Below are 24648 nucleotides of genomic sequence, written 5' to 3' on the forward strand. Positions count from 1 at the left end.
CATCATGATCATTGAAAAGTGTAGTTAGGAACCAATGACATGTATCAAGCAAATCAGCGAGTCTGGCCACCCGATCCCGTTAGCATGGGTTGCTTAAGATCAATTCTGACCCGAATCTTCACGGGTCTGGGTCCTGGAACAATTTGGCTTATGTGTCTGTCAGGTTCCGTGACTTGGTTTCTTGGTCTTTGAATCTCGGCTGTGAGCCTAGCTCATGCTGTCACACACTTGTTGATTTTTAGCCTACCGTAATATAACTTGAATATTGTTTTAAACGGCCCAAACCATCAATATTACTCATGGTTGGATATTAAAGTAACGTATGTATTTGAGTAATACGGACAAATTCACCGTGATAAGGCCCCGTCAGCATTAAATGGTTCCATCACAACCATACACATCACGGTACTTTATTTTGCTCCAACCAATAATCTTTGTATAGTAGCAGTCTTTGTTTCCAGTATCATCAAGTTTACTCAATTATTACTGAATAGATTCCATTCATTACTAATTTTCAGCTGTTTAGTGACATGGTTGTAACAGCCATATGGAAACCAGTTCAGAAGATAGTCAAAACTGGGTCTTTGGGGGCAATGGCTATTTAGGCAATTTTTAGAAAACAATCTGTTTAATCGAAATCGGCGCTGCAATTAGTACATGTGTGTTTTGGAAATACGTTTGCTTGAAAAGCGAATTCCACAGATTCTTTTAAAATATTGGCATTACTCAGAAACATTAATAAAATAAACACACGAGCTTTATATTCTGTGACAAATTGCTCCAGGATGCAACTCTGAAATGTATGTGTATCTATCCCAGGAACACCGGCAAGTTTTTCTGTCTGTGGCTACCCACAGGGAGCTGGGTAAGAAGGGAGGGGCACTTATACCTTGGCTTATGTATCTTCTCCGATGGAAACTCTAGCGTCAGTATAGACGCTTTGTGCGCATGTTGTCCATCGTTACGAGGATGTGATGGAACAGGTTTCTGCTTCTCAAGTCTTCTCGAAAAGGAATTATACGAACAACGAGACACACAGTTTGGTTCATCTCTTCTTAACACGTTGTCGTCATTGGATGTAGTTGTTAATGTCTTGCACTGATGACGTTCATGCCTTGAAGGAATCCGTAAACCAGCCATGTTTGTCCTTTCACGGTTTACACTTAATTCTTGGTCTTGGCTACTACCACATGTAAAAGTTTCCATCCTGCCTTTGCTAGCAATAAACTGCGACTGATTCTGATTATTCTTGGACAGAACGTTATCACGTTTCTTTGTAACAATCAAGGGTGTATCATGATCTTTTGGACTATTTTGAATTGATATCACTTCATTTGGGTTGATATATGCTTTCACGCATTTCGACTTCTTTGCACGTGGAGGTGTGAGAGATCCAACAGCAGTTGTATCAGTACCTTGGTTCACTGGGTGTTTCTGTTTCCCTGTCCTTGTTTCTCTCCCTGGATCCTGATTATCCTTCTGTGATATCTGTCCATGGCCCAAATTGTCGGTCTGTACAGTGGGGGAAGATCGACCCCTGACAAACAGCGGCTCCTGGTCCACTTGGTGTGATAGTCTACGTACCCGTGTAAGTGTGTCAACAGACATCTTGGAGAGGCAGCCATCTATCTTCCTGATGTAGGGATCTGACTTTCGTCTCAACGACCCTAGCGTGCGGTAATTTGAATACAACTGTGTTTGGTTATATCCTCCTTTCGTCATAAATCCAAGACAATTAGATTCTCTACAGCGCGTTGGTGAATTAGAAAAGACAGTTCCTAAATCCTCATTTTTGACCCAAACGGCTTCGACTACTGACAGTCGTTTAATCTCTGTTCTCTTCTTTGAGATAATAGGTGGTGACACATGTTGAGGTTTACAAATTGCTGAAGTCGTTTTCGTATCTTGCCTTTTAGCAGGTGCATCCTCCGGTGCCTTCACGTCATTTTTGGAGTTCATGAAAGCTAATGCGGTTCGTAATTTCCGGTAGCAGAGTAGACTCTTCCTCCTTGCATGAAAAGGTAGGCTATTACGTCTTTCAGGGTGACTATTTGAATCTGTTATGTCTTCGTCAGGACTGGTATCCGTTGTGTCGTCTACGCTTGTAAGGAGCCTTCGAAAATCTGCAAACACAATTTGTGCTGAGAAGATGTAAGAATCCAGGCTTGGATACATGAACACATAATAAAAGGTGATAGCAGTCTGATTGCTATCAAACATATTTACTTGTTTCAAGATGTGCTAATAATACCATTGTGCTTTTGCCAGGGACACTTTGATAAATAACATTCAATGTTCAATTCGACAATTTATGAAACGTTTATTGCTTTTTTACCAGTATATTGAATATTGAACAAGAATTAATTGTGTGTGTCTCGTTACAAGGTGAGACAGACAGAACCACTGTTTGCACCAGTGACAGCAGCTAAAGCACGAACATCCATCCTCGATATCCGCTTGTCTGACATTCCAGTTTAAGGTGTTGCCTTTTTTACGGACGACTTTTACAAATCACGATCGCAAAGCATACCTTTTCTTCGTGTAGTATATATTTTTCATTGCACTGGTTCTTACCTTCGAAACTTATCCTGTCGTCACCGTCACTATCAGCTGATTTCAGTATTTGGAGAATTTCGTCATCACTGATTACCTCCCCTAGCGACAACATCAGTCTGTAGATGTCAGCGCCAGTGATAAAACCATCTCCATCAACATCAACGACAGAAAAGGCTTTCCGAATAATTTCGTCATAGTATTCATCGGAAAATTGTAATATTTGTGTGACGCATTTGTAGAAGTCGTGCAGTCGAACGTCCCCCTGAGCTGAAATATTAATACAGATGGTTTCATAAAAACTATCTGTATCATATCTGTAAAGAAAAATAAAAAAAATTAACTCCAACAGAAACACCACCAGCACCACCAGCACCAGCACCAGCACCAGCACCGGCACCGGCACCGGCACCGGCACCGGCACCGGCACCGGCACCGGCGCCGGCAGTTGAGTACTCGTACAGTTGAGTACAAGGCAGGCAGTTAGTTGATGTTTACACCACTTCTGTAAATATTTATTGATTTGATATTCGATGGTTCGTAAGAACCTGTCTTACATATCTTACATTCAGTCTCAACATATCTTACATTGTGCGAGGGCCTGTGTGGTCATGTATAGTACCCTGTCGTCAGTGTGTTTGATTCCCAGGAGGTTGAGTAAAGAGTGAACGTTGTTCACTGTAATCTTGAAATCGCCTTCTCTGACGGCAACGCCAATCCCGGACTTCACTTCTGTAAACGATGACAGTGACAATGAAATCCAATAGCAATACTTTGGATTGGATAGCTCTTACCCCACACATAAGTGTCGTGTGTGTGTGTGCGCGCGCGCGTGTGTGTGTGTGCGTGTGTGTGTGTGTGTGTGTGTGTGTCTGTGAGTGTGTGTGTGTTATAATGCGAGGATGTTTTGGGATGGTTACTATCCTACATTGGGAATAAACGTTGAATTTAGCGATCATGTGTGTCTGTGTATATATATGTAATATGTATAAAAGCATATGCAAAATACTGATCTTACAAGGTGGTGTTTTTATTGTGACTCATCTGTTTTGTTAGCATGTTTTTCAATCCATCATTGGGAGATCATTGGGACTCACATCAGACCCACCGAGGTCATGGGATGGTCCAAGCATCCTGGTGTGGTGTGAAATCGGTCTGAACAAGCGAGTTGTCCCCGTGGTGTTCCAGAATCTCGGTCCAGGACGAGGAAATGACGTGAAAGCTGCTCACTGTATTAACCAAGTCATAAAACCCTGCGTTGTACCACATTATGGACGTCACAGAAATTATAACTTCCAGCAACAAAACGCCTGGGTCTGCACTGTCATGAGCAACAACGCGCCTTCCAAACCCTACCGTGGCATCCACTCAGCCCGGGTTTTATTCCGGTGGAACAACTTTGGGAAGATATTCCAAGAAGACAGAATGACTTCCAGTCAAGCTCGACAACTGCTGCTGAATTTGAACTCCGTAGAGGCGTAGTATGGACCCACGTGCTTAAGGCCTTGATCAACTGGCTGGTTCATTTTGAGAGACCTTTTAAAGTTACTTATTTTGATATTGTGCAGGAAGGTGGGTGATGAACATATGTGACATTTAAATTAAATATGTGTATTATATATAAACCTGTCATCGAAGAACAGTAAAACAACTGTTCACAATTATCACAATTAGAATTAAAACAAGCGTGTAAAGTTAAAACTAATGGCACAATTTGGACAATACAATGAAAAAATAGGCTACAGATCGCCAACAACAGAAGGCAGATCACCATACTAAGGACCATGAGAACTTACAGTACCTTCGCTACTTGCATAGAGGACCATGAACAGTCTTCAAACAACTTTCTTCAAGATCTGACCGAGAGAGTGTGAGTGAGTGAGTGAGTGAGTGAGTGAGTTAATACTTACCGTCACATCGGCAATATTTCAACCATATCGTGACGAGGGCATTTCATATATATTACACAGATGAATGTATTTTGAAGATTAAAACCTGTCTACAAAGGGCAGTAAAACTATTACAGTACCACCGATTTTAAGGTAAAACTAGAAATCCATTATAAAAATATATTAGTTAAGGGAAGAATCCTGGCTAAAAACGCGGTCTAATGATCACCATACTAGGGACCATGGGAACTTACAGTACCTGTCATTCCTACATAGGCCCTAGCTTGATTTACACCATCACTCCAGCCGTTGGCAGAACGAAACTGAGGCGCATTATGTTTCTTTATGATTGTACTGACAGCGATAGTTTGATAGTTGCAAAGTGATTGTCAAATATGTGGTAATGAATGTCATCCTTGTTCAAAGACATCTTGTTAACATGTACAAGGGTGATGTTTTGCCTGTTCACGTTGCCTGCTTAACGTCTACACTGGAGTTGTTTAATAGTATTTGAATTAGAAATGTGAATTTGTTTTCCAACGTTATTATTTGAGAGTATATGCGATGGTGCCAGTAAATATCATTGGACACATCAAGTGTGGTATTTCATGTCAAAACGTACTTACTGTTTAAGACATTCAGACGAAATGCTTCCTCTCCGTCTAAATCTGGCTCGTCTACCTGCAGCGCATGTTACATTTAAGATTATACATTTTCAGGTATATACAGATTCTGCTATTTTTCTTTGGTTGGGTGCTATCCCGGATGTGAACCCACACCCAAAGAGTCAATCACGCAATTGTCAGCACACACAATCAAACATGCAAGTTTCAAAACGTGAAATGAAAATAGACAGCATGATCAGTTTAAAGCAAACATCATTCTTAGTTGAAGAAGGATCGTGTTGCCTCATTTGGCACATTAATACGATGTTTGGAACTCTTCAGCAGGAAATATCGGTTTCACACTTATACGTGGTGTGGCGACCTTTAAACATCCAGCTTACAGTTGACATTCAGTCCCTATACATGTCGTAAGGGGCGATTAACGCAATCGCGTTACTTACTCGCTGTCTTGATTGATACGTGTCATCGTATTCCAGTTGAATATGTCACTGGTCATGATGTTGATAACCGGATTGCCTGATCTAAGGTAAAGTATTTACAGATCGCTGCCATATAGCTGGAATATTGCTGAATCAGACATCATTTTTCAACTGATTTCGGTTATATAAGGCTATAACAGTGCATCACATCCAAAGTTTCTGATATCCATTAAGGTTTCAAGATGTATTTCTCCAGAATTGTCTGTATAAAACTAAAAGTTTGCTTAATTTTATTTGAGAATGGTAAAGCAAATCTATGAACAATGGAACTTATTTATCCCCTTTGAATCTTCGGAAAGTTAGAATCAAGCAAAATTTCGTTGCTCAACCCATGATTTGTTAATAAAAACATGCATATATATTGGAGTAAAAAGAAAGATGAATATCATTTTTGGTGTCTCTCCAGCCTTCCACACATTAAGAACTTGTATATCACGAAATATTACTTTGTGCACCATAATATTTATAAATTTCTGTACCATGCCTCTCTACACAAACAAAATCTACTAACAAATGATATTATCTGTATATGTGTTACACTACTATAGGCCTGTGGTCTCTTAAGTGCAAATAAAAACTGATTGATTGACTCACCTGGTATCTGTTCCTTTCGTTTTCCATTTGCAATGTACAGTTAGGGTCGTCCCACTTGTCCGGTCAGGTAATCCGATGTAATCCAGTTTAAGTGTTGCGCTTGGGTTGCTGGCCCGTCATAGTGAGTTTCAATGAGGTCAGTTCAGCTGGCAGTCAATTACTTTCACTTACCCACTGAGCCAATACTGTTCTACTGAACATAGAAACATGATTCGTATCGAATGCTGTCATATTAAGGACACATGAAAAGAATGTTGTCATATTTAGGACACATGCAAAAATAGTGGAATACATCCTCTGGGCCTTGTGAGCAGGAGGAAGAAGCATTATCTGAGATGACACGATTATACCTGTCACTGTTTGTCACTGCATCCCAGTCTAAGGCGGTGGTGAATTATTTGACAGAATTTAGATCGAACATAATGTTGGTATTAACTTATGGTTTGAATAGACTCTTAAACTGTTTAATACAGGAGGCATTTTTCGCATTTATGAGTAGTTAATTTCACAGTTAAATTGTGTCGGGCAAAACGTTTTGGCAATTAGTAGATTTGCATCTCATAGTCTAATAATTTGTATTCTTCCTCAGACTGTAGTTAATGTTATCAGAAACATTCCCTGGAGCAAGATCACAATGATAGCCAGGAACCATATGGTTTACCATTTTGTAAAATAATGTTAATTAAGAAAATTTTGTATGTATATCGTTATGAATGTCAAAATGTCAAGTTATGTAGAATTGTTAATTAAATGCAGTATCAAAATGTTAAAATGTACCTTCTTAACCTTTTAATCCATAAACAGATTTTATATTGCTCCCCTTGTCCAGTATTCGACTTTCCAATACAGGCTATAGTCGGTACATCAAAGACAAGACGGCAATCCCCTGTACGGGATTATCTGTCGGCATATCAAACAAACCGGACAGGTGGGACTAACCCGTACAGTTCGACCAGTGAGTAGACGGTACCATTTCTTGTCAGCTCTATACGGTGTAGATAGAGTATTTCCAGATTTCACGTCCAGCTCTGTACGGTGTAGGTAGACGATTTCCAGATTTCACGTACCGATCTTTGCGATAGAAAGCGTATTTCCAAGTTAAAGTGCAGATCTATATAGTGAAAAGAGCGTCTTTCCTGTTGTTACACACACCTCTTCCCTGTATAGTTCGTGCAGCTTTAAAAAGATGTGAAGGAGGTACTACACCTTCTTAAGGGCGTCTGTAAAACTACTGAAGAATACACATACAGATACAGTATGCTGTGATGAAGCACTGCTTCCTGTTATCCCTCCAGTTGCGTGATGTACTGAGACAGTGCTTCCTGCTATCCCTTCAGCTGTGTGCTGTATTGCAGCAGTGCTTCCAGTTATTCTTATCTGAGGCAGTGCGCCCTCTTGGCCTTACAGATGTGTGCTGTATTGTGTAAGTCCTGTTTCTAGGGCTATGTGCTGTATTGAATCCGTCGTCCTTGCTGTTCCCACTGCTGTATGCGTCACTGAATCCGTTATTGCTCTTGTTCCTTCAGCTGTATGTCCTTACTGTTGTTTCCGCAGGTGTATGTTTGAGTACGTTCCTACTCCGATCCGTTCAGCGTGGACAATGTGCGTCCTATTACCACCCACGACTGTTTGTTGTATGGTGTTCGTTGTATGCTGCTTGGCCAGAGTAACAAATGACCAGGGCACAACTGTGGCACTGGTCGGTGATCACCTGAACACACTGACGTTTGAAGGTAACGTATGTCATAAGCATTCCACATGACGCCTCATTAGCCATGGAGATTAATGCATGTATATATGTTATGAGCAATGCTCAGGTGACCCTGAACATAACTGTGCTTTGGTATTAACATAATAATCCCATAACACAGTGCCACACCATATGTACTTATTATAACTCTCACTACATCGCAGTGCTCAATATACAGGGTTACTGGCTATGTTGTACCAACAAAGAAAAGGCAACCAAGTTACGTGATTGACCCGGATAGTTGTACCCTTCGTCATCGACCAGTGTGAAAACTGTAGCAACCAACCAATGAAACTCCAGTCTAATTAAACAAACTAACCCCCCCCCCCCCCCCCCCCCCCACCAACAACAACAAAATACAAAACAAAAAAACCCCAGAACCTATCTAGAACTACAACATATGTCATACTTGGGATTTCACTTTCTCAGTAAAGTACAGATTCTAGTACTTTTTTGGTTGACTCCCATCCAGGATTCCAACCTGCACCCTAAGAGTCAGGCACCTAAGCACCAGCACACAAAGTCAGCCGCCTAGCCAGCTCAGCCACCGCGACTTCCACAAAAATTAAAGTCGGACAACTGGTAGTCTAGACTGCGTACTTTGTGTACCCCTCTGGTAAGTCTGAATTGGCACGGCTCCCACAGTCGACAGCTGTGATTACACGAAGCCATTTAGAAAGTGGTCAAATGCAACATATGTCACATATTTTGGATTTCACTTTCACAGTAAAGTACAAATTCTAGTACTTTTTTGGTTGAGTCCCATCCGGGATTCGAACCCACACCCTCAGAGTCAGGCACCTAATCGCAAGCACACAAATCAAAGGGGTACACAAAGTACGCAGTCTAGACTACCAGTTGTCCGACTTCATTTTTGTGGAGGTCGCGGTGGCTGAGTGGGCAAGGTCGACGCGTTCAGGTTAATCCGAAATCGGATCATCCTTAAAACCCGTATGGGACGCGTTAATAAGCATTAATCAACAAATGCCCCTTGAGTTGAAAACGAAATTGAGTTATTCCATATACTATCGTATACCTTATGCCACCCTATTACTACAGCATTTATTTGCACTGAGTGAGTTAAGATTTAATGTCGTAAGAGGCGACTAACGGGATCGGGTGGTCAGCGTCGCTGACTTGGTTGATCGCTGGACTGTCTGGTGCAGGATTGACTATTTACAAACCGCGATATAGTGGGAATATTTATAGTGCGGCGTAAAAATAATCGCTCACTCACCCTAACTTCACAGCCCTTATGGAGAAAGGCCAAATATCACGCTATGCTATCCCCAAAACTTTCAGTAACTTATTTCTCATACATTTCATACGCAAATACCGACTCTCATTTTCAGTAAAATAAGTTACGATGACAAAACAACTTTAAATTGAACTATTTAGAAATCACATGCGTTGGTTGTGGTTGACATAATGATGTGAAGTTTGCTGATGTCTGATGTTCACAGACACCACCAATAACGAACGCCAAACACTTCTAACCTTCCCTCCAAATAATACTTTTACACAAGTCTATTACAAAACAACAAACGCGTGGGGTGTACGCAATTCCACACGAAAATTCTAAAGTACATTGATTCCATGAAGACTCAGGAAGAAATTCATTCGATGCCACACACTGTTCTGCGTGTGAAATGTTGACAGTTTGTTTCGAAAAAAATAGTAGGTTTAATGATTTTGGTGGACAAGGTAACAAGTTCACCAGTTTCTAGCTGGATTGTTTTCATACTCGATTTTAGGAAAGAATTCATTGAGAAATATTCGTCCAGTGCTGACCAAAGGGTATTTTTGTGGATGTTATCGCAAGATATTTTCACTTCAAAATCAAATATAACATGTAGGAATGTGTCGCTTTTGATAAAGTAAATGCAATTACAATACAGTTACGTTTATACTTTTCTCGTCTTATCCAGTTGACGTGTAAATGATATAAAGCTTAATAGTGCTTCTTTCTTCTTTGGTTGTTTTTTTTTTAAATGAGTTTCAAAGGCAAAAACCTATATTGTAATTGCTTTGGATCTTAACAAATGAAATACAAACGTTTGCAACCCTTGTATTTCCTAGTTGGAGCTATTGCAATATAGCATATAAACTAAGCACCTAATACCAAATATGTATCTGCAGACAAAATGGTGATTGGTCATTGGTATTAAGCATCCATCTTACCATCACCACCAATACTTGTCTAGAATGATATTTTAAATATTCTAACATGACCTTCTTCCAGTTAAAATCTATACAAAATACAAATCTAAGTTCCTTCGTATAAAAATAAACAATACATATTGTAGTCATTCACATCTACAGCCTTAAGAAGCCGTTTGGCATACGACAACCGTGAAGATGTGACAACAAGCAATTCATGACAAAACCTTTCCATCTGAAAAGCCATTAATAAAGAAAGCTCAGCTAGGACATTTGAAAGAGAAAAGGCAATGGAGCTTGGAGATGACGTTGTGTTGCTCGTAAGCAGAACAAACAATACCACCAAAGTGTCCCAACAGAATGAACAGTATTGAAGGAGCAGAAAACGTACCGATGACAATCTAGTGTTGTACACAGTTCAAATTGACCTATACAATCGTTATAAAATTACAAACTGCGTATTTTACACTGCTTTACATGTCGATTTCGCATATGAAGGGTTTTTGTTGGGAACAAATGACGTCGTTGAAACGAAAAGAGTATGATTCCAGACACTTCCCCCATAAGGTGCCGCATGGGGCATTAGGTTGACCGTCCATCCATCTGAAGTAGGTGGCATTGTCACCATTCGAGTGCTTCCAGCCTTCGCCTGCTGTACACATGGCATCGATGTAAACTGGAAATATATGTAAATGACGTCATTTAGTTTACCACCCTTGAAAATCATTTAATGGATTCGTAGAAGGGACATTGTCGCATTGTCTTGTTGCAGTTAAAACGTCATGACAGTGGAACGCTACATTTTACCCAAATATCGTGTATGCCTGTTTGGGGTATAATACATAATATACTGGGACTCTCCATTATCGCGGCAAGTGAAAACATCTGGAGAGCAGAAACATCCCACATCGACTGTTTACACATGCAAATTACGTAAAGAAACCAATGGCTCTTGTAACAATCGTTTATTTCGTTGCCATTTCTTGTTTAATTGTAGAACTATTGAAGTATCCATCATTTCGGTCACTTCTGGAGTATTTAGAAACTAGTAGTCTCCTATTGTCATTACGTCTAATCAAAAAGTATTTCGTCAAGAGTAATCGTGCGACAACTAGAAGATCATTTGCATCCTTTCCGTGCTAAAAATATAACAGGAAGTGACGTATTAAGCAAGGTCACTCTGCGCACTGCAGCAGTTTGTATGGTACGTTTTAAGGTGGAAAAGCAATATTTAGTTTCAAAATGTGATAATACTTCTAATGTGAATGAAATTCCTAGATAATTTTCTGAACTAAAACTATTTAGATTCGTTACTTGTCTTAGTAAACGTTTGACAGCGTCATCGTATCATCGCAAGAAAATGGCAGTTCAGCGATAATAAAGAGTTGCTTCAATTTCCGTGTCAAACGAGACAGTCAGGATTTAATCAGGTCAAGTTGAATGAGCTGTGATTCAGTTGTCAACTGAAAATATGTATAAAATGTCAAATGTCATTATCCCGATGGCGACAACAGTAACTACAGCGAAGGTCCCACCATATCATCAGTATTTCGACAGTACAATATTTCATCAGAATCTCGCGTTGCCGCTTTGTAGCACTTTCATTAGTTACAACTGAATTTCAAAATTCTAACAGTCATGATCAATTATTCTAGCAAAGCATGACAATGTGAAATGGAACCGTGTGGCATTTCCGCTTTGAATTGTTTGTAAGTATATGACACATATATAGCATGAGGAATTTCCATACAACAACATTGTTGAACGGCTTCAAATCACTCTTAACATTCATGAGTTTACTGGCGTAATCTCTGGAGCTTATTACGCTGTGCTTCTGCAACGTATGTGACACATTGTATTACTTTTCGTGGATAAATAAATTTTAATTATCTTTAATCTTAGACCCTTGAAGGTCTCGGGGTAGAATGGGCCTTCAGCAACCCATGCCTACTATGAAAGACGACTATGATTGTCGTAAGAGGCGACTAACGGGTTCGGGTGGTCAGGCTCGCTGACTTGGTTGACACATGTCATCGGTTCGAAATTACGCAGATCGATGCTCATATTATTGTTCACTGGACTGTCTGGTCCAGACTCGATTATTTACAGACCTCTACCCTATAGCTGGAATATTGCTGAGTTTGGTGTGAAACCAAACTCACTCACTCTTTACTCATAACTGTTTTGTCCGATTTGACAGTTTTGTTTATGTGCGTAATTATTTTTGGATAACCTCTGAGATTCAACTTGGAAAAAGACTCGGAATTATGTGCGGCAAGTTACAATACGGAAATCATCACCACAGACTGATCAATGTCGTGTCTTACCCAATCCGTGACATCAAAATGAACAGTTGACATATCGGTAGAGGATCCTGCGGTCCCCTAGCTGGCTTTACACCACCTTATCGGGTGCTGATAATTGTAGGCATATTTTGCCACAAATTAGAATGACAATAATACTACAACGAAAATATGGAAGACGAAATTTCGAATGTTTTGGGAGGACAATCATTTTACGATACTTCAACCTCCCTTGAGGATACCGCCACTAACAATCTGAGTTATAGATTTAAACTTCCAATTATTGTCCTGCTATTAAACGATACATTATCTGGTCCAGACTCGATTATTAACAGACCTCTGCCCTATAGCTGGAATACTGCCGAGAGCGTCGCAAAACTAAACTGACTCACTGACTCTTCTCTGGAGCCTTGTTATAGCTGTTTGAGTGCAACGAAAGTTGCTAATTCAAGTACCAAGGATAAAGAATATATATCTATATACAAAACATATCCATCAAAAATTACCAATTAGCTCAATTTCCTTTAAAATTCCAATGATTAAATGATAATTAACACTGTTAAAAAGGTCCTTGATTGTTTTTATACTCCAATATTTATTCCTTGTGATGGAAAAATCAATACAGTCAAGCAGGACATGCTTGAGCGTGATTTTCACATCACAAAGGATATAAAATGGATCGAACTATGGATGCATTACAATAGATTAGACCTCAATAGCAATTAATCGATTGGAAATATGAACTACTGTCAATAAATCGATAGCTACTGTGACTATAGACAATAAAACAATTGTTTCCTTCGACGTACATGCGCAGCGCAGTTACGACAATGAACCACTTTAGTTTAGAGTTATCTACCCCATGGTGAAAATGGTGAAAATGGCGGCTGGTTTTGCTCTCCATATCATGGAAAAAGACAGCACTTTCGACAAGAAACTTGTTGCCTGTAGGAAATGTCGATGTGTATGGAAGAACAGCGTAAACAGGACAAACCTTTTCGATCACTGGCAGAGAAAACATCTTTCTGACTCTGAAGAATTGCGCCCACCACAAAAGAACAGAAACAAGTTCAAACGAGTCTAGATAAATAGTGTGTGCAAACTACTAAGCTATCATAAAGTTCAGATAGATCAAAGAACTTTCCAGTGCTGTTCTTGACTTCATTATCAAGGATGTATAACTTAAATTATAGCCAAATAGCAACGAAATATCACCAGTAGTCAGAGTCACAGATTATATTCAAATCTGTTTAACTTATAATATTTAACATTAAATTTGGAAACGCTTTTAGCAAATGTCTATTTCCCATTCTCAAGTTAATTTTCATTCATGAATGGAAATTTTTTCAGATAACTTTAGCTGTCCACTTGACTTATATATTTGACTGTATGACCAAAGTGAATGAATCGTTTACTGCAATGTTGGAGGAAAGAAACATTGATCTAACTTGTGTTCAGTTTGTAGTTTAGTGAGGTTTGTTTTTTACTTTAAGCTTTTGATTATTGTCCTACACAACCACTGCAACAGAAGCGGATAAGATCATATCTGTTCTGTCGTTCTGAAGTGTATCTACAACGGTGGCTAAAAGATATTTTGTTTTTAATTCAAAGTACATGTTCAATCTGAAATATGAAACACTTGGTACTATTGCAATTGTTGACCAAGATCTGTTATGGATTAAACGTCTTTTTAATTCAGGTGAACTAACAGTTGATTTAACTAATAGTTATCGCAATGGTATACATCAGTAGTTACTTTATCTCAATAGTCACCCCTAATATTATCTTCTGTGGTCAATAGAACATTGTCGCATGATAACCTCTTCAAATCTGGACTAATAACTAAAGGTGTTACCGATAGTTTACTTTCGTGTAATTCATTTATACCTACTTGAGTGTCCCACTTTTTTTCCATTTGACCACGGATATAAGATCTCATAAGAGCTTTGTAATCAGAGTATGGAATGAGAAGTGGTGTCACAGATTTGTTGAGTGATGCCTTGACAGCAAAGTCGGCCATTCTTTTACCAGAAATGCCAACGTGGCTTAGTAACCAACGGAAAACGACGTCATATTATCCAGTAGCAAGATCATTATATAACTGAACTATTTCGATTAAAAGTAGACGTTTACAAGAAATATTGTTATAGCCTGAAGGCAAGAACCTTGCGTTTCATTTTCAGTTCAGTATATTTCTGATATGTCCGTGATAAATATAATGATATTGACGAATGGTTTATATCATTCCCATAAACGTAATATTGACATGAACGTGTCGCTGGTTTCCAGGCACGTGGCATCTAATCCCACATACCCCAACGGAAACCGCACAGATGGATACGTTTGATTACAGAACAGTTATAAATAGCTTGATCCTCAAAGGTGACCGTCCAGACAATTGAAGAGCGACTTAAAGCAGTATATCGGTAGTCTCATATCATTCATCTGCAACCACATCTACACATGTTTTAAGTTTGCGCAAGATGAATACCAAGGATGCTCACAAGCAGAATGGAGCTCCCGAGGTGACGTCACCATACGTAATGCCATTTAAACATGATCTAAACCAAACTCAGAAGACTTTCATGTTAGGTTAGTTACTCGTGATGAAACATGGATTTGAAATCCAACCTAACCCATCCTATTCTCCATGCCTGGCACCACGTAACTACCGCCTGGTTCCTGATCTCAAGAACCACCTACGTTGTAGGATATTCGAGGATGAAAATGAACTCACTACATGTGTAGAGACGTGGCTACGGAACCAAGAGAGGACTTCTGTGGACAAGGCAGTTATGTTGAGAAATATATGTTCTGCTTTTAAATAGTTGAAACTCAAACCAGTTTGATATCACCTCGTAAATTAACTGCTTACCGGACCCAGTCGGCCAAATATGAGAGAAGAATTCATGCTTTGCACTTGAATCGATTCTGATGAGATGACCTCCCTCCAACAAACAGATATGGGAAGCTTCATTTTGCCGGATTTTATCGTGGCCGTGTATTTTGAAACACACATTCATCGTTGAATTGAAATCATATCCAAGATGACTGGGACAGCCATGTCCATCTGAAATAAACATTCTCCATTACAGACACGGCAACACGAACTTTTACGGAAACCAAGCCAGGACATCGAATATGGAGCTTCCCTCATCAAGACAAACATCATTTTGGGGTTCTTTTCGAGGATTACCTATCGGTTTTGAGCTCTATAGTAATTAGGATAGGAGTTTCCCTTTCTTCCATATGACTACAACCTTCCCTACACTTTCAGGACCTATCTCAGTAGCCTCGGCATTTATTGTATACTATAAACAAAAAGTATGGGAACACCCTAAGCTTTGATAGTTATATACAGTCAGATCATTTATACTCTAAGGTAAATTCAACTTTTGTGTGAGTAATGGGCACTTTAAATGACATGTTACAGCATGCAGTAAGTCAACTGATTCAATCTGTTGAGTTTGAGTGAAATGAAACATTGTCAAAAACATCGAAAAACAATTCTGATTCAAAGGTCCAAGTACAACAGACAAATACTGAGGTGCAAACGAACATGCTCTTCTTCGATGAATGGAACCTCGCGCATTTCTGACCTAAATAATATCAATTCTCTACTTTGACTCAACAGTTTATCTTCAGGTGAGCATTTCACTAACGTTACATATCTTTGTGAAGGTTGCCACCGTTAGAACAGGATACGCTCACCTTTCCGCGAACATCTGGTGTCATGACAACTCGATACTGATTCATAAACATAATGCTCACCTTTGTACACTTGGGAAACATGCCAGTGTTAAATTGTAATGTTTTGAACATATACAGTGACAACCTCTGTTAAATGTCCAGTTTCTGTGTTTCCCTAATTCATCTGGACAACCAATCCTGTTCTGTATGAAGTTTCTCGGTCATATTGTTTCAATAGCTCCCCCACTACCACCCCACCCCCCACCCCCACCCCCTTGACTTACAGAAAGACAGAGGGGTGGTGGTGCAGTGGTTAAACTGATTACTGGACCTTGGTTCGATTCCCCACAGGGTTACAATGTGTGAACCCTTTTTCAGTTTCCTCCTACCGTCAATATATAGCTCTCTCATCCACATATGCACACAAAATCTCCCCGCGTGAAAACACTACCGCGAGTTAATGTACCTGGTGGAATTGATGACGTACGTTATTCCGGTTATGTTTGTAAGGAGATGTGTGTGAGCAGACTTGCCAGACAAGCTTCCTTACCTCTCTTGGTGTTGTAGATGTCCAAGTCAGTATTGATGTCTGTTCCCCAGAAGGGAACTTCAAGCCTGCCTGGATAGGTGTAGCACTCTTTGTTGCTCTTCTTGTATATCAGAGAGACACACTGCTGGTATCTCAAGCAATGGCTGAAACAGTCAAATACGTTGTCCACATTTGTTGGTGGAGCTATGTCCGAGGGGAGGAAGTGCACCAGAGAAAGATGCAGCTGAAGTCGCACAAGTGCCATGGTCCAATCTCTGTCAGTATGGAGAATAGTGACATGTTACAGCAAACTGCGGTTATAACCTACAAAAACGAACATCCAATTGCAATTTCTAACCTAAGTTCATTATAAGTATTACATGTGAAATGTGAAGGACAGGGCAGGGAGCATAACGACAGGTATATCATATCGTAGGTCCGTCACATGTGTGTTCTCTGTAAACGTGGTTTACTGTATTTGTTTGAGATAAAATATATTAGTTGAGACATATGTTCATGTATAATCAGATACCATTTCATTCAAAATGACTGCCCGACCGTGATACTGTAAGCCGTCATTTGAGTCATTACGTATATTGAAAGTAGATATTCTGTCAATAATATCCCTTACGTTGAAAATGGGAATCGGTTCTCAATGTTTAATTATATGCAACTGCTAATAAGCGTTAACACAACGCTAAAACACTAACATATGCTAAATCTTAGCAAAAACACTAAAAATGTAGGTGGACCTTTTTCCGAACCTTAATACACACAAACATGCACGCACGCTCTCTCTCTCCCTCTCTCTCTCTCTCTCTATCTCTCTCTATCTATCTCTCTCTCTCACAAATACGTTAATGAGTGTCTGCGAATAATTACAATCTTATGTACATCTGTTCAAGACAGCTTAGGCACAATAATTACATTCTATTTAAATCGGAATATTCAGTTGTTGTCCATCTATATCCTGTTTAAATATTGTGCTGTCCTCTATAGATATAATATTTCAGATTTAATTACTAGTGTTACATTTACATCTGTGATATTCTAGTTGTTTTACTGCTTTCTTTAACGGGTTTGATTCAGACACGATATGATTGAAATGTTGCCAAGGTGACTTTAAATTATAACTCACCCACCCACTTTAAGCAAAATATATATTTTACATAAATATACAATCAATTATCTCAGACATATTACTTACAAACTGATGAATAGCTGTTCCAATACGTGTAGTGAAGGGGGTTCAAGCAGAAGAATATGCTTCGTTCAGTACTGACATTAAGCTTACTTTAATTGAGACGCCGTGTCTTTATCATGTCTTGACAGACGATGTCATTAATGACCGGTATTGATTGATGAGACCATCTCCTATAAAACTTCGATAGTTGTGTGAACAACAATAGAGACACATTTGTTCAGTGTTCGATAATTCAGCACATGTAACTTCGTGTAAGGGTTCTCTCAAACTGATCAATAGACAGCTCCATCTCATTTGTACAGCACCGAAATCCTTCGTTTTGAAATGAACGGTGAACGTGTAGATAAGTTCGTCTAAACCATGGATCGAGTGTATCAGATTGGCTCTTCAACAATAATGCGTTTTGCGTCGTTGATTTAGATCATGCAAGCTGCACAATTGCTAATGGCGTCATTCAATCAGTAGAGAGAAGGGGTACGTAATGTCATCATAAACATGTTTTTTATCAAGCAACGTGTCTGTTGTCCTGAAGAGAGAGAAATGTATCAAACTCTATCAAAGCATACAAGAAACACAAGTGTTAATGAATCACGAGACACGTGGGCATGTAAGTCATCTATCATCCATTTGTAGCTGAAACACGTCACAATTTAATTCTGGACTCACAATAGTCCAGAAACTCTCCGCACTGTGGCCACTCTCTCACAAGAGATTTGGCAAAAATAAACATGCAGCTGTTATGAATATGTGCTAAGGATGAAAAAATGATAAAAAAAATTTTCGAAAACTGAAAATTTAAACTCGCTCGCCCATGGGCACGCCCATAGAGAGGAGGGTTGTCATCCTGGACCTACTCAGCACAGACCTCCAACACTGCTTACTTCTTTACATGGACGTAACCACTCTCGAAAGGATCATGAACTTAGTGTTAGTTACTGCCCGATGCTCTTGATACGGACACTTGGCACTGGTATGGGTACAAGTTCCTAACGAAACTGTAGCAGGTGAAGCGGTTTTATGCAGTCGGACTCCCCAACACTGCAGCCTTCTTCATTACCCAGCGTCTCAGAAGTGCTGTGCTCCGGTGGAGAACCTGATCCAAGAGATCAGGTGGTAGCAAATGAAGGGCACCAAGAACAACGGGTCTCACTGACAGTGTACATGGGGTACACGCAATTCATTTTAAAATCGAAGTCTGCATATTTCACAAGCTTTAATGAGCATGCTTTTCCTAAATTTGTCAATCACATTGCTGTTAAAAGGAACAGACTGTTTAATGACATGAATTCGTTGGTTTTATCAAAAAGGAGAAGAAAAGGTTTGCAGGAATTCCTCTGAGGCACTGTATGGGCCTATTCAAAAGAAATTTGAAAGCATCATTTTCCATGACGCCCTGTACATATTCATTGTCATATCATAGTGTGAACCACGCAGTCAAAGTTGCAGGTATGGCGCAGACAATAGTACCGTCTGGCAGTGCACTGCCATAAAAAAACCCTCAGGTTTCAGATTGAGTCCAACAACTTCGAAAGCTTATAAAATATTTTTTTATAATGAGTGTCTTCCATTATAAAGCCTGTAGTGTCTTACCTACCTTATAATTTGGGATCACACAGTTTCTTCAAATGTGCAGTGGGCTCTCCTGATCAAACAGTGCAGTCAGACCTTTCATGTAGAGGGTGTTGAACACAAATATGTTTTTATGGCTTAGCTCCTGTAACTGTTAAAGTAGCTGTGGAGTTCCTTGCTGTCATCATGATCTGAGAATCATCCGATAAAAAATATGTGCAAAAGAACACAAAAAATTCTACCACGATAAGTGGCATATAAACGATAGAGAGAGGAACGAGGGTGGTAGGGTCTTTTTCAGACATGATCCTTCGGGTCAGACAGTCAAGATTCTGGATGTATTGTTTTGTCCAACCAACTACTCAAAAAGAATAGGAAAGAACTGGTACCACAAAAGAATTGGTGGATTTGTTTCGAGCATTTAGTTCTGACTTCCAGGTTTTCTTCAAGCGAGATTAATACTCAGCCCGAAGTTTGTCTTGAATGTGACATTCTGGCTGAATTCCAAGATTGGTGTAAGCCTGCCCACGTTTCAGATGAAGAGTATTACATTTGTCGAGGCCAAATGCTATACCAATATCATTACAAAAGTACTTGGTAAGTAGAACCTGATCTTCAAAATTGGTATCTCCTTTGGTAAGACGCTCGATGTCATCCATGTAAAGAAGTAAGCAGTGTTGGAGGTCTGTGCTGAGTAGGTCCAGGATGACAACCCTCCTCTCTATTGAGCAGAAAAGATTTAAAGCCAGACAAATGAAAAGAAGTGCAAAGGACTAAAGGAATCGCCCTGAAATATTCCCCTTCTGACTGCAATAGATTCCTGCCTTTTGTGTACATCTCGATCTGAGTCGACAACTAACTCATTAACGACTTTAGTGAATCACGTAGTCGCTCGGGAGGTCAATACACTGACGAGACTTCAGAATTCATTCATGAGGCGCACCCACAACATCCCTTTCTCGCATATTATTATCCAGTCTAACACAAAAACTAGTAAACATATAAATACTCAAAGAAACGCTGATCATAATCAACCCATCAACCCAACCCATATATATATATATATAGGCTGGTTGCCGTGTTGCCGTGTTGCGACACAGACATTCCTGGAGTTTATATCATCTGCATCTGTCAACGCCTGAATCTACATTATCTGCTGTCACACTGATCGCTGTGTTTACATTCTGCATAGCTGTTCTGTCACACCAAGACTTTGGTGAGTTTGCTACTACATATATCTTGTGACACATTGACTTAGATTTTGTCTCTCTTGAATTGTATTTGTAATCAGCATTGTTATATTGACTAGTGACTTTGTATACCTTGCTTTCGTTGCATAATAATACAATTTGAACGTTTATGACTTGTCCGTGTTCTGTTTTGCTGGTTCACGGGGGATTTCGTACGTTGTTTGTCACGGTAAATTATTAATCTAACAATACTAATAAAAACACACCTGCAAGGGTCATACACACAGAGGAGGTAATAAGACTAATATATGATTCTGAATTTATAAATGTGAACTATCAGAACTTTATCCTGATAATTTTCTTTAAACTGAATTTCAAATACGAAAAAATACCTGATAATTACCTTGGATGTTGACAAATAATACAAACGTTTCCGACGTTGTATCCACAGGTATTCGTAATTGGATCAATCTCAAAATAGAACTTAACCAAACATCAAAAAGGTTTTACGAATATGGATATGCCAACTAAACGTATATATGCAGACTACATGACGATTTGTCTTTGGCTTTAAATGTTCTATATATCTGTATCAGTGCCTGGTCGGAATACTATTTCCAATATTTCAATTTTCCTTAGGTTACAACCTCAACAAAGTACGAAGCTTAATGCCTTGTTATAAAAATCGTACAAAATGTATACAGGGGAAAAAATATGGGATCACATGAACGCACAAATGCTTTATTTGTTTCCTGGTTTCTGCACAAGGTATTCGATACACAGCTTCTGAGGAAACCTTGGAAAAAGTGGAGGATCACTTGTCCTTTCATGTGATCCTTTATTTTTTCGCTGAGTATATGATGCACCCTGTGTTCTATACACTTCAAATTGATCTTAACAAGCAGTAAGAAAATTACAAATCATATGCTCTGCACTGTTTTACATATCGATTTCGCATATGAAGGGCTAATGATGGAAAAAAAAGTCGTCGTTGAACCAGACAAGGCTGTTTCCAGACACTTTCCACATCCATGGCCGCATGAGGTATTAGTTTGACCGTCCATCCATCTGAATACGTGGCATCGTCACCATTCGAGTACTGCCAGCCTTCGCCTGCCGTACACATGCCATCGATGTAAACTGTAAATATGTGTAAATGGCGTCGTTTAGTTTATCACCTGTCAAAATGTTACATTTAATGATCGTTTTCCCATGGAATTCTAGAATGGACGTTGAGGCGTTTGTAGTGAAAACGTTATGATACATATGTTTCAGGGAATATGTATAATCAGGGAAAATGCATAATCCTTGAAAATTTCGGGTAATACGTGTAATGTCTGATTCACACAGGGAATATACATAATACCGAAACTTTCTAGGATATATACACACACATACACATTCCAGGGTTTTAGGAGGTTTTTTTTCAATTTTTCTTTTATTTATTCATTTATTTTTTTTCAGACAAAAGTGAAATATTGACAGATGATCAAGGCGATGCAACTGTTCATGCAAATACTGGTGTAACAGAAAATAGAGTCGTAGTGATCATCAACATCAGCATCGATCTGCGAAATTGGGAATCGAATGTGTCAACCAAGTCAAGTGTGTCAAGTCTGACCACCCGATCCCGTTAGTAACCCCTTACGATAAGCGTAGTCGCCTTTTATGGCAAGCATGGGTTCTACCTCGGACCTTCATGAGTCGTACGTTCAAGAATTACATTCTGTTTAAAATACGATATACATATATTATGTTAATATACACTCATTTACGCACGTAAGATATTACTTAAGCACTGATGAAGAACTGTTACAATACGTGCGATGAACGAGGCATACGTATTCCGTTCATTCGTGACATTAAATGAACTTTAATTGGTCCAGCAAGAGATGGTAGATGCTAAACATCTACAGTTGTTTGAACAACAACAAAAACGCATTTCTTCGGTTTTCTAATTGTGTTGAGTTTACATAACCGATTCTCACAGCATACATCAATAACAATTCCAACGCACTTTTTAGCACCGAAATCCATTCTTCAGAAACGAAAAGTTATGGTCTTAACGAGTTCGCCAAAAACCTTGAATCGAGTGTTTCAGACTTGCATTTGCTATTCATCAATGATAAGTTCATTATTACGTCATGCTTCCTTGATTAGATCATACAAGCTACAAAAAGATGTCATCAAACCAACATTTCTAATGACCGATGAAGAGAAGTCTCATTAAATCACTAGAGAAACGTTACGATTCTAACGATTCCTTAATGACTGAACGCTTATGGCTTGCGCTTACCAATCGTCGTTAGTGTCACAATCATGGCAATCAAGTCATGTTTAATTACACCAGATGGTTTTAATTGGACCTGTGGGTTACCAACAAAAGGCGCCTGTTATTCCTTTCCTTGGCGTACTTTGCTAACAACGGTTACAAGCAAACATGTCCTTATTCACATGTCATCCATTGTACAATTCCGAACATCACAAGCACCAGCGATCAGACCTGAAGCGAGAATTAAACATCTTAACATCTAAACTCTAGATAGGCACTTAAATTTCACTTTGAATTTGCCACGGACGAAGTCCAGTTTTTCATACGTTATTTTCAGAAGAATATTTGCCTTCATTCTGAACAAATTAACATGAACCCTGAAATGAAGAGATGCAGCTGTATTTATAGTCTTCACGGTTGGAGACATATCCTCGTTGCACGATATCGACTGTATAATGAGCATGTTCATCATTACTTTATTCATCATTATCAAATAGCGAAGGTAGCATGTGTTCGCCAAAATCCTGTCCAACGACGGCATACGTCCTAAAGACATGAAACCCCAAGGTTTTGTTACTCTCTAAAAACTCTTGTTATTGCATCGGATATCATTGAATGGTTTAATCTTGAAATGAAGGAAACATTGAAGTTATTCTTCTGGCCATACAATCTGGAAGAGAGGTGTGTGTCACGTTGATTCCACTATGCTTAGATCAGATTGTGGAACAAGTGAAACGATCTTACTTGTTTCAAGTGTGTACAGCAATGGAGGGAACTTTCAGTAAGATAAATAATACACAACAAATACGGAACATGGTGCAGTAACAATGACAGAAACCCTTGATGGTTCAGTATAAAAAAACAGTTATGTAACGAATCACCTTACAGCGGAAAGCACAGAACCCAAACACAATCGAGAAACCAAAGACGGTTCATTTACACAACTCTGTCAAGTTGGGATCTTGTAACTGAACTATTTCATAAATGAATGCAACAGGTGGCTCACAGGATGAGTGGAACACTGTGAAATGTTGTGAAACCCTGTTACGTCAACATCCAACAATGTAAACAAACGCATGCAGGAAAGAGCATTTTACCCCTTGTTCCATGACATGTTTCGTCACGGCATGATATTCACAAGCATTGAAACAGGCACTGAACATGTACTTATTTGAAACAAGATGGAAATGACCCTAAGGCAGGCACTTCCCGAATATAAAATGTTCGACGTCTTTGTAATGGAAGTATCTAACTCATGTTATCAAGCATACAAGTATGTGTTACATTTAAATGAACTCAGTTATGTGCAAGTCCGTTAACGAATTTTACAGTAATATTACTTACACACTGATGAAAACCTGCTCCTACGTGTGTTGTGAAGAAGGAGAATAACATTGTTTGAATCGAAACATGTTTATGTTCCGTTGACATATTTTTCTAAAACTGAACCGCAATTTCTTTCATTATTTTGACAAGATCATATCAAATAATACGCTATACCGTGTTACTAATGAATACAACGTTTCCTGTTATTTGGTAATGTAATGCACGTATTTATGTTGAGTTCTCATAACATAAGATCAATAGACATTTGAAAATCCCAATATGAATCCATCAAACAATTAAGAACGAATTCAGGTGTATGTGTTCACTTTGACTTTGTCTTATATAAATTCCTGCACAAATATACTGGAGAAAATCACACACGTATTGGTATTAAGAGAAATAGTGATGTAACATTTACCTAGCAACAACAGAGGCCATGCTTCCAAAGGAGGCCTCGGATATACATGTGGCTCAAGGCTGAAAGGTCACCTTCACACACTCATGTCATATGAGA

General features: G+C 39.1%; 2 protein-coding genes across 2 annotated transcripts; both read right to left on the minus strand.

Moving 5' to 3' along the window:
- Positions 1–592: 592 nt before the first annotated feature.
- On the minus strand, positions 593–6168 carry LOC137278998 (uncharacterized). The gene is made up of 5 exons (XM_067811487.1): positions 6142–6168; positions 5069–5123; positions 3142–3285; positions 2575–2823; positions 593–2123 (listed from the first exon to the last, which is right to left on the minus strand). Exons 1-5 carry the CDS (start codon positions 6166–6168, stop codon positions 811–813), a joined length of 1788 nt encoding a protein of 595 aa, XP_067667588.1. The 3' UTR covers positions 593–810.
- Positions 6169–10524: 4356 nt separating this feature from the next.
- LOC137277043 (uncharacterized) lies at positions 10525–17833 on the minus strand. Its single transcript, XM_067808704.1, has 4 exons — positions 17781–17833; positions 16595–16848; positions 15230–15424; positions 10525–10727 (listed from the first exon to the last, which is right to left on the minus strand). Exons 2-4 carry the CDS (start codon positions 16836–16838, stop codon positions 10525–10527), a joined length of 642 nt encoding a protein of 213 aa, XP_067664805.1. The 5' UTR covers positions 16839–16848; positions 17781–17833.
- Positions 17834–24648: the final 6815 nt, after the last annotated feature.

Source organism: Haliotis asinina, chromosome 3 (assembly GCF_037392515.1).
Source record: "Haliotis asinina isolate JCU_RB_2024 chromosome 3, JCU_Hal_asi_v2, whole genome shotgun sequence".
In the NCBI taxonomy this organism is placed as follows: Eukaryota; Metazoa; Mollusca; class Gastropoda; order Lepetellida; family Haliotidae; genus Haliotis; species Haliotis asinina.

Excerpts from the sequence above, each read along its gene's own strand:
- LOC137278998 (XM_067811487.1), bottom strand. The coding sequence starts at position 6,168 with ATGGAAAACGAAAGGAACAGATACCAG. Across the intron at positions 3,286-5,068 it reads TCGTCTGAATGTCTTAAACA|AAGTGAAGTCCGGGATTGGC; the intron begins GTAAGTACGTTT and ends CATCGTTTACAG. Across the intron at positions 2,824-3,141 it reads CACACAGGCCCTCGCACAAT|CTCAGGGGGACGTTCGACTG; the intron begins GTAAGATATGTT and ends TTAATATTTCAG.
- LOC137277043 (XM_067808704.1), bottom strand. The coding sequence starts at position 16,838 with ATGGCACTTGTGCGACTTCAGCTGCATCTTTCTCTGGTGCACTTCCTC. Across the intron at positions 15,425-16,594 it reads CATCTACAACACCAAGAGAG|ATGGACATGGCTGTCCCAGT; the intron begins GTAAGGAAGCTT and ends TGTTTATTTCAG. Across the intron at positions 10,728-15,229 it reads TATTTGGCCGACTGGGTCCG|TTTACATCGATGCCATGTGT; the intron begins GTAAGCAGTTAA and ends ATATATTTCCAG.